Genomic DNA, 11,382 nt, shown 5'->3' with positions numbered 1-11,382 from the left:
ATTGAATAAGAAGAAAGAAAATAAAATAAAAATTACATAGATAGATGTAAGCAAGTCCAAAAATGCGAGTGAAGGTACGCGAAACCAGAGACCGGCCGCCGGTCACCTTGAGAGAAGGAGAGGGAGACGATGACGGCGCGAAGGAACGGAGTGTGGGCTGAGGCGGCGTCATTTCGAAAACAGGCCTGATCATTCTTTAGATTGGGCCTTCTATTTTTTCTCTCTTCTCATTAACATGGATCTGCCCATCAGAATGCGGGCTAAACTTGGTGAATAATGGATCTATTGGGCTACTTTTCATGGGTCATATGCCCTAAGTTGTTGCAATTTCAAAATCAAGACCATGCTTGGAAAATACACAAAAAAATTATCGAAACCACCGCCTTTTTTTTTTCAAAAAGAATTTTAAGACAGAAGTAACATTGATGAGTTCAGATTGTTTTTATGAATTACTTCACCCCGTGTCATAGCCAACCCTCCAGGAAATTACAAATCAGACTAATCCCGATCAGTAATTTGAGGACCTATATGAGCAGCTACCCTACCACCTACGCTACTGTGTGCCCAAAGGATCGAACGTGTGATTTTTGGTTCAGCTAGAACAACTCCTCACTAGTTGATCCCAGTGCTCAGTGGTTAAAATATATAGTTGATCCTTTTAATTTTATACAAAGTTTTAATTTGGCATATTAACTTTAAACAATCTGTTTTAGTCATTGAACCATAAAGTCACTAGTTTTAAGTATCATGATTGTTTTGAAAACTAAACTTAATATGTTAATAATATTTTATCAATATTTAATATCTCAATATCATTTTTTTTTGTTAACAATTTTAGAACTAAATGATTAGAAATATACATTTTTAAAGTTAATAGACTAAATTAAAATTTTGTATAAAATTAAAAGACTAAAATTATGCTTTAGCTTTTTATTTTTAAGTTGTGAATAATAGATCTCCTAAACCCCGCAGTGAAATGCATTTCTAAAACTTCATTTGGGCCTCGCCTAGTGCTTTTATTTCGCCATAAAAGCAATCATGTCTAAACAAATGCAAAAATCTAAAACTTGAAGCTACTCATTCTTTTTTGGGAGAATTACAGTGAGGTCCCTACCAAAGAAAATATTTATCAAAAAGTTCGAATGACAAGTTACTCATCTGATCCTATTTATAAGGCATTTCCAGCATGCTTCACACAAGTCAAGAAAAATCTTAAACTTTATTAACTCTCATTTAAAATTTAATGACTTTCCAACTTTATCCCTATTTAATATACATTATATCTTGTATAAACAAAATTAACACAATAATAAAATGGAGGTAAAATTATACATCCATACAAAAAATTTCTCTTGGTACCCTATAAATAAAACAAAAAAATGTCTTCTCTCTCTACCCTATAGATAGGACCAGAGGAGTAAAAGTTATCATTTCCCATTCTATAACTTGCATTATCATTACAAGCTGCTCAATTATCATTGAGACTTTTTAGTTATTAGGTTTTTTCTTTTGGACTTTATTTTAATTCTCCCTTCTTCTTTTTTCAGCATCATAGTCATCAAGGAACTCATAAGTTGGCTAATTTTTATTAGTTCCTTAAACTCAACTTATCTAGTTAAAAATTGATAGGAAGTCAGCTAACAACAAGCCATTATCAGAATTATTATACCAAACATGCTTTTTCACACTGTGCTTAGATCATTTACAAACACTTTCCTAAAGTCCCAATCACAATAGCACCAACATATATCGCAAAACAGTAATATATATTGCCCTTTTGCTTATGTGACTAATCCTTCACATATACAAGTCTATAAAGCTAGCACTATATTCCAATTCTTATTCCTAACTAAAAAGCCAATCAACCTTCTAGTCTATATAGAACACTGCGTCGATCTTGTCTTTTCCGAAAGACATGCCTTAAAATATATGTAATATTTCAACTTTCCTGATGCGAAATGGCATTGCACATGATGCAACAAAAGGCACCAATAATAGTTTGCTCCGAACCTAGCTAGCTTTGCCTATGGTGTTTTCCATGTATCATCGGGTGTCTTTTAGTGTGTTCCTTCTCTTCCCAATGGCCAAAATTCCTTCCCTTCCCACTGTGCGATGTGTTTCTGCAGATTTTTAGGCTCATCATCACTTTATTCAATGAGAATGCATGGAATGAATGGTTGATTAAGCACCTCTTTCTTCTTATTTTTCTTGCTTCTTTAGCCAGTAAGAAATAGCTGTCTTTAAAAAATTGAATCTGTTTTGGCATTACTGATGTCATTTTAGCAAGTTTTAGAGCTGATATGGAGCAGTTGATTAAACAACTCCGCAGAACACGACAAATGAGACTCGTGTGGGTGGGAGAAAACTGAGAAAGTGACTGCTTTATCGGCAGACACTTGTCTTCATATTTCTTCATCTTTTCCCTTCTTGTTTTAGTATATAATTTCTTTATTTCTGCCCTCTGAGGCAACAATTAAAGATTGCGAAATAAATTTCTATTGTTCATTTAGATTTAGAGCATGTTGGAAACTCCTTTTCATGCTCATATTTTTAGTCATTTCAAAGTATATGCCAATGGTATAGAAGTGGGTTTGTTAGAATAATCAGTTCCATGCTATATTGCTTGTGGTCCTAATTAACTAATTTACCTTAAATAACGAAAAAGACAATACCCACTACTCAGATATAAAGCATAAATGCTTGTGGTCCTTTTTTCAGGATGTCGAAATTGGAAAGGAGACCCACTTTTTAATTCAGATCATGTTACGTTCTTCTAAAAACTACACTTGATGAAGCTGTCACCTAAATTCTTTGGTCCTTCATTTATTGTACCAATGAAATGAAACCTACTTCCTCTCAATATTGAAAGTTAAAACTATGCAGAAGATGGAGAAAATTTTTCCACTGAACTTGGAAGTTCAAACTCCTTAATTATATCCCCGTGCATGCAGTTATTAATGACAGTAATTGTGACTTTGACTTGTTTATAAGGTACTAATTCTCTCTAAATTGTAGACTTGTAGTTTTGGGGATGATCTAACTTGTACATAGAGCTCCAGGACTTGTTCTCGTGGTGAACAAAGTTAAATTATCTTGATCTGCTACACTTCACCATAAGGTTGCCTTTGCATATCAGTTTGAGCTTTAACAATGAAGCTTGTATATCAAACAAAAACACGTACACTTGCAAATACATACACATACATACATACATACATACGGGTTGGCTTCACTGTTTTGGTGAAGCATATAGAGTTCTACAAACGTTTCGAGTTAGAGAGGTAAGCAACTCAGCTTTCCCAAATTAAAGGGTAGGTCTGCCTCTTGTATTTTTGGGGAAGTTGTTTATGTTTTTGGGAAAGTTGTTGAGCTTTATTAGGTAATGATTAGTTTAGCATGCTAACCTTTAGGCCGGTTGCTACTCTAACATTATTAGGTAAATCTAAGATATTAAAAAAAAAGTATATAAACCAAGCTAAGCTAGTGATAAATAAAATGTTACAGCAGAACATTTTGACATGCTTGTGCGTATTTACTTGATGAACTTGAATTGTTTTTATCTTTTACAAATTTTCAGCATATTTGTAAGAGGAAGCAACATATTGCAGAGAAGTACAGTTGCAGCAACTAACACGAGATTATGGAGAAAGGAAATGCATGGCTATGACATTTAAAATTTATATGTAGCCACTCTTCTATCTCTCTCTCTTTAAGTTTGGAAAAAAACAGGATGAACTAGGCTGCATTCGGGGGCATGAGAATATACTCTCTAATCTCATCCCATAACAAGATTCAAGGAGGAGTGAACGAGAAATAGAACTGGAGTGGGACCTGAGTGAATAATTTTTTGCAATTATAGTACATGATAATATATAAATTTACTGTATCTGGAATTCCGAACTACTCCAGTTCAATCGAAGGATTTATATATCGAAACCAGACTAATTCAAATCACATCAAGTAGGATCCTTTTAAGGGGCAACCTTTACCACCGAATATTTAATGCAAATGCATGCTAAAGTTCAAACTCAAAGCATCTACTATTCTGTCCTTTATTATAAGATTCTTTTAACTAAATTACTTACACGATTTAAAAAAATAGTTAAAATTAGTTAAAAGTAATTAATATGTAGCAAATACAATTTTTTTTCAAATATACCCATATATATAAATGGATAGGTATAAGAGAGTAATAGTAAGATAAATAAAAAAAGAGAATGTATTAAATATATTAAACTAAAAGTAAAATAGGTAACAATGCATTAAATGTTCAGACAAATTTAAAAAGGATCTTATAAAAAGGGACAAACCTATTCAAAAAATTGGATCTCATAATAAAGGACAGAGGGAGTAACTAATAATTAAAGCTGATACAAACTCTTTTACTAGTTGAATCAAGTGCTCACCGGTAAAAAAAAAAAACTTACTTCATGAAGACGAGGGAGAAACAGGAGAGAATTGACTAGAGGAAAAAACCTGGGTCCTATGCGTATACTTTTCTTAATTCAGTAACAATGTTCAATATAAGCCAATGGTGAGAAGTTGAGGATACGCTGTTGTGTAAATGCTATAATCTCAAAAGGGGCCTTACCTAGTGGCATGTTGCATGGTTTGGTGCGGTAATATGGTTGGAGCAAAGGCCAAAGTGATTTAACATGGTTGATGACAATCATTCTTAAACAAATAGACTCAATTATGGACTCCAACTTGAAAGAATTATGTGTTAACTGTCAGATATTGACCGGGGCAGGTTCATTGCTTGATTGCTGTTTAGCATCATGATTGTTGTGTCTTCAAGTCACGGATTATTATTATATTATTAATTACTAATGATTAATATTAATCATGATTAAGCCATTTGAAAGTAGGCTTAGCAATGAGGGTGAGATGAGTGAAAATGAACGGTTCACACATTTCGGATATATTAAAAAACTATTAATGTCTAATGACAGAAGGTTATAACATTTACAAGAAAACTTATATTTTTAACTTTATATATTTAAAAATTTTTCATGTAAATTAGAACGGATGCTTTTTTATGATTTACCTTGCCACTAACTACAACGCAATTTTCATTTTTTAATTTAAAATTCAGTTATTCTAATACTTTATGAAAGGAAAATGAAAAATTATAGAAACAGGATTGGTGATATAGTTCTTGGGGATTGGAGAATTAATAAAATGTCATTTTTCAAGAATGACTAACCAGAAAAATTGAAACAAGCAAATCAAGACTTTTGAGCCTCCCTTCACTATCTTGTCGAAATTTGTAATTGGCAAGACCTTTTATAAAATTATACTATATCGATCCCTGATATAATAACTAGTTAACTAATTTGGATACATTAATAAAGTTTATTAAGTTAATTATTTGTAATAAATATGTGTTGTTTTCTTTAAAATACTATTACTAATCATATATATTAGCTAGAACTACTATTTGATGAAATCTTTAACATGTACAACTACTATAATGACTACTTTAAAAAATATAGATAAAGTAGATTAGAATATTATAGTTAGGACTAAATTAAAAGTTAAAATAACTCTTATATTAAGAACTGGAATTAATAATATGTTTACACCGGCTCTATTTTACTCGATCGGTTGCAATATTTGGAAACATTCTAAGGTCTACACAGGATCGGACAATTTAAATAAATGAAAAAAGTTAAAATTTGAACACATATTTCTTGCTTTGTAACAGTTTTCCTTGCAACGACGAAATCCAATCTTTTAAATAGGTGAAATTGCAATCTTCTCATTCTTGTCTTCTTTTTTATTTTAATTTCTTACCCGAAACCAATGCTATCCTAAGTGCTCAAGTTGTCCCAAAGTTCTGTACCACATTAACGTTGTTGCATGCAAGACAAATTTGTTGAATAGCCTCCCTCTAAAACGAAAACTTTGGGAAGCTATGTAATGTGTATGAAATGTTCAATCAAACAAATGACTGTCCTGTTCTGCGTAATTAATAATCTGCTAGAGTTATATAATTGAATTCCGTTGTGAAATTGAGAGGGAAATAAATGATACATGAATCTCCAATTTTAAAATACCTGAAAATTGAGACTGAAACTTTCGGTGTTCCATCACATTACGAGACCAATAATATGCCACATAAACTATAACTAAATAAATAAATTTCAATGCAGTGACAGAGAGGGTCTATTATGGGCTATATACAGTCTATAGCATGGGAGATGGAAATGAAAGTCAGTGTGCCGCCTATACGACAGCTTGCAGCGCCGAGGACGAGGACCCCAGGGCCAGGTGGATATTGGAGGCGAGGCATCAAAGTTTACAAGGGCATTTGTGTAATTTCGCTGGTTCTTGAATTATTCATTCTTATTTTTCAAGAGATGCAAAATGGAGTGAGTGATTATCACACTTTTTTGTTTTTGCAAGGATTGGGTCTTAATAATTGAAGGTAAAAAAAACAAAAAGAGTATTAATAATAATAAATTGGTTTATAATTAAGCCTGTTGAATCAATTTATTTTTAAGCAAATTATCAAAATTCGTCATGTTAGTTTGTCGGTTTACGGCGTAAATTCCATTTTTTAAAAACTTGACTTTATTTATTAGAAAATACTTTTTTACTGAAATTTGTCATATTTATTATATCATTTATCCAATCACATATCACCACGTTTTTTTTTTTTAATGTTAGTTTACAATTTAATGCTAATGTTTTGAAAGACATGTAAATATGTATAATTCAAAAAGTTGACATAATAAATATAAGTAATTTGACCTGAATATTTTCTTTATTTATTTTACATGATTATGTTTTCTTTTAATTTTCTTTTAATTGATGCCTAATCCTTCTGTCTTTGTCTTTGCATGGCGGAGAAGAAGATGGTCCGTCCATAGTTCAATTCTGGCATGGACTTTTTTAATATAAATATGGAGGGCTCATATTTTGACACTTGTGCTTTCAGGTTCTGACCGTCCATAGGACTTCGGCCACGTAATTCCCAATTGCCGCAATAATTCGCCCCCAGCCGCGCATTGTGATCACACTTCCCACTTTACTCAAATTTTTTATCATATCAGTTATAAGAGAATTAAGTTAATGAAAAATTAGTTAATATTAATTAAAAATAACAAACATATAAAAATATGTTTTTTTCTTTCCAAGAAAACTTTTATTTATAGGAAGTGATCGTGTAAGAAAGAAAATAAGCAAATTACTAGATAATAAATACAATGATACCGATATAAGTAATTACTTAAAGAGAGGCAAAAACAACTGTTTTATAAGAAAAATGAGGAGCATCACAGACACTCTGAAACGAGGAAATATTAATTACTACTCCGGTCCTTAATATAAGACCCATTTAACTAATTTGATTAGATTAAGAAAGTTAGGTAAGTTAGTTAATTATAAGAAAAGTGACATATTTTTCCTAAAACACCATAATCATTTTTCTTAATACCCCCTCTCCTTTTTCTACTTAATTATGGTTGAAGGAATATTCATAGAAATAATTTAGAGAAAACTGATAAATATGAGAAATGGATCTTATATTTAAAACAAAAAATAACTTAAAAATTGAGTCCTATATTAAAAATCGGAGGAGTATTAAACATGGGATGGGAGTTGTAAACCCTGCCGACTTAAATGCAAATAATCAATCTGTGATTGTAGCTTTCATTCATCCCATTTTCAGCGCAATCATAGCTTTTGGCTAGCCTTTCTAGCTGCAATTCCAACCAAGACTGCTGCTTTCTTAAAATAAACCCTTCAAGTTACAGAGCCTGTGATAGCATCGCTCATGCTTGCACATGGGGCAGAGCCGAGTAGCAGAGTCGAATTAAGTGCCCTGAAAATGACCATTAAGTTAATATAAATCCCAAATCAAATCAAATTTTGTGTTAATCTCTGAACAAGACAAATAGGCAAGGTCTCATCAAAAAGTCCTCCAATGCTCTTCGATTTAGGCTAATAATCATGGCAACCAAGTGGTCTGCAAGAACCTACTTTTTCCAACAACTTGGTCATGGTGAGTCCTAAGTGGTTAAAAATAAAAAATGGCTTCTCCACAAAGAATGATCTACTCATTTTCCCGCATCTTGTTTGAGGGCCTTATTAGTTTTTTTTTTTTTTTACCTGAGAGGGCATTATTAGTTAAACTTCTATGCTTGCAAACAAGTTGAACGGACTATGAATTTGCTTACGAATTGGGTCACGTTCTGTGGGACATGTGTCAACAGAGTAATTCCATTGCTTTGGCTACTTGAAAAGGCGATCACGTTCTGTGCTTGATTGTAATTTCAAGGGACCTTCCCGGAGCTTTAAGGAGGAATGAGGTGACCTGAAAATGACATGAATTTAAAAAGAAATTATTTTCCATTAGGATCTTTTGGTTATAATATTTTCAAATAAAGGAAAAGGGGAATTATAATTGGATCAAAACTTTGAAATTAAATATCAAGAAATAGGAGGAAAATTTTTTTTTTTAAAAAAAAAGATTCTCTGGTGGTCTTGTCTCATGTCTTTCCTTTGACCAGTTGTTTTCAATTCTATTCAGGACGGTACTGAGTTGCATGCCTATAAGTTCTCTAGCTCCTCTGCTTCTTCCTCTTGATATCTGATGCAAAAGTCCCTTTTCTGGCTCTCTTTTCTAGTCTGGCATGTCACTCCCGTTCTGTGGCAGATTTGTTGCAGAAAGCCATTGGCGAGCAAGAAAAGAGAGCAAGAAGTAAGTATTTCTGGGCATCTGTCTCTCTGTCTCTTCCAGTCTCTTGTGGTTCTTTTTCATATGATTGACGACTGTATATTGCGTTCAAAAAGATCATGGAGGGCTTCAAGTTGAAGAAGAGCAAGATCCTGAGAAAGATATTGAGCAATGATAACTTTGATAGAGAAGATCAGCATCAGCACTCAGCAGAGGCAAAGCTGGAATCTTCAAGGTTGAATCAAGCATCTGCTGACTCAAACAGGAGCTTGAGCCATTACCATGACACAGAGTATGATAACAGACCAGTTAACATTCTCTAAGATTTGCTTCTCCACCGCATTAGTTCTGTACAGGTTTCCTCTTATGGAAGTTTATATATGAAAGCAACTCTGATTTGTATATAATTTCTCTCTAGAATCTTTGTTGGTTCGTGGAATGTCGGAGGCATTGCACCACCCAAGAATTTGGACATGGAAGATTGGCTTGACACACAAAATAATTCTGCAGATATATACGTGCTTGGGTAATTTTCTTCTGTCACTCGTATTCCTCTATAACTCAATTTGCATCTGAGAATATTCTAACTCGTATAACATCTGCTTTATTTCAGATTCCAAGAAATTGTGCCTCTTAATGCGGCAAATGTATTAGGCCCTCAAAACAGAAAAGCTTCCTTGAAATGGAATTCTCTCATTGCAGCAACCCTTAACAAGAGAACGCCAAGAAAGCTGGTTCAAGACAATAAAACAGCAGAACCCCAAAAAATATATCCCATGAAGGAACCTGTTTGCGCAGAGGATGAACATGGACAAGATTTTCTGTGCATCACAAGCAAGCAACTGGTGGGAATGTTCATGACAGTTTGGGTTCGAAGTGACCTCTATCAACATATCAGGGACCTGAGTGTCTCTTCAGTTGGCTGTGGAATCATGGGCTGCATGGGAAACAAGGTGTGTTTTGACACATTGTAGTGATAGACAGATAGAGAGATAGAGAGCTATGATGTTTAGTTTTCTTTCTTTGTAAGTTGTATAGAATATAGTTGTAGATAACTCTTCAGATGAAATTTTTGAAACTTAAAATGATTTCTTAGATACTTTCTTTATCTTGGAACACAGGGTTCAATATCAATTAGATTTTGCTTGCATGAAACAAGCTTCTGCTTTGTGTGTAGTCATCTAGCCTCTGGAGGGGCAGAAGAAGATCGACGACAAAGAAACGCTAACGCAGCTGATATTTTGTCTCAGACAAGCTTCCCCGCTGGTCTCCAGCAAAATTTGCCCCAAAAAATTCTTGATCATGAGTAAGTATACGTAGGTTAAGTATAGTAGGAAACTATCCTTTTCTCGTACCACCAGATCTGATCTTATCTTCACATGATAAGATTGAGATAGAGGAAAAGTAAAACTCTGAAAAAAAATAAAGGCACCTAAACTTATAGGATCAGTTGGCTGATAACAACTGATATATATATATATATATATATATATTACATAGATAATTCTATGTGCATATGTGAATGTTGCTCTTTTCAAACCTAAAGTTGAAGACGACTTAATTGTGGGTTGTGATCCATTTCCATAGCATCAAATTGCTGGAAACTTTACCAGAAAAATCTTGCTTGACAAAAATCTCTGAAACCAACAAAAAATTGTATATATTTGTAGACCCCTATCTAAAATTTTTACCTGTTTCCTTGCAGTCGAGTGGTCTGGCTCGGTGACTTGAATTACAGGATCTGCCTGCCAGACTCTGCAACACGATCGTTAGTCAAAAGAAGAGAGTGGACCACCTTGTTGAAAAATGACCAGGTAAAGCATCTGATCTTGCACCAATATTATCAGTTACCACAGTTCTCTTGTTCAAAAAATTTAAAAACCCTTGAAAATAATATAGCTCAAGATGGAGCTCACGGAGGGCAATGTGTTCGAAGGTTGGCAAGAAGGAGCCATAGAATTTCCACCCACGTACAAATACCATCCAAATTCAAAAGACTACATTGGATGTGATCAACACCACACGAGCAAAAAGAGGCGTGCCCCAGCATGGTAAGCAATAACGTACATCAAAATGCTTTCATGTGTGAATAAAACATTAAAGCAAACAGGTGGTAGGCTAATCACAAGAAGGGTAATGCAGGTGTGATCGAATTATATGGTTTGGACGGGGAATGAAGCAAACAAAGTACGATAGGATCGAGTCCAGACTTTCAGATCATAGGCCTGTGCGAGCCATGTTCACAGCAGACACCAAGGTCGTAGGAACCAGTAGCTAATTCAACGAGTTTTCAAAGGCGATTCGTCCAAGAGATTGAGTTTCTTTCCACTATACCATTATCAATTGATGTCTTTAGGTTGTAGAAAGGCATTCAAGTGATCGCTCAATTCTCTGCGAGATGTGATTAGCTTTCCAATTAGAATAAGCCCTTTTTTTTGGCTGATTAGATGACATAAAAGAATCCAAAACCAAAAATTGGCTCGATGTTAGAAGCCTGGGAACGAGAAGATTTTGTAGGGAGGTTTCTGTATTCTTTCTTCACAACAGAAACTACATATGATCAATGGAAATTGGGTTCACTGAAGATTCACACTGCCTTGCGAATTGCACGTATTCCTTTTGTATCATACAAACTAGAATTTGAGATCTCAGGTTTGTGAAGACAATTAAAGTATATAAATCAGAATGGTAGTGAGATA

The 11,382-nt window shown here is 33.9% G+C and overlaps 1 protein-coding gene and 1 long non-coding RNA gene across 2 annotated transcripts; one reads left to right on the top strand and one right to left on the bottom strand.

Annotated features, from left to right (window-relative positions):
- Window positions 1-7,585: 7,585 nt before the first annotated feature.
- Window positions 7,586-10,444, bottom strand: LOC114740967 (uncharacterized). Its single transcript, XR_003739730.1, has 3 exons — window positions 10,375-10,444; window positions 8,184-8,320; window positions 7,586-7,828 (listed from the first exon to the last, which is right to left on the bottom strand). It is a non-coding gene; the product is annotated as an uncharacterized LOC114740967 (long non-coding RNA).
- On the top strand, window positions 8,585-11,382 carry LOC114740965 (type IV inositol polyphosphate 5-phosphatase 9-like). The gene is made up of 8 exons (XM_028929222.1): window positions 8,585-8,707; window positions 8,800-8,975; window positions 9,102-9,209; window positions 9,297-9,636; window positions 9,805-9,989; window positions 10,389-10,497; window positions 10,583-10,734; window positions 10,826-11,382. The coding sequence occupies exons 1-8, from the start codon at window positions 8,600-8,602 to the stop codon at window positions 10,959-10,961; spliced, it is 1,314 nt and encodes a 437-aa protein (XP_028785055.1). The 5' UTR covers window positions 8,585-8,599; the 3' UTR covers window positions 10,962-11,382.

Source organism: Neltuma alba, unplaced genomic scaffold (genome assembly GCF_004799145.2).
Source record: "Neltuma alba isolate B1F8T4 unplaced genomic scaffold, ASM479914v2 tig00003215_pilon, whole genome shotgun sequence".
Taxonomy (NCBI): domain Eukaryota; kingdom Viridiplantae; phylum Streptophyta; class Magnoliopsida; order Fabales; family Fabaceae; genus Neltuma; species Neltuma alba.
Note: the sequence above shows the minus strand (reverse complement) of the source record. Positions and strands in the feature narration are given on the sequence as shown.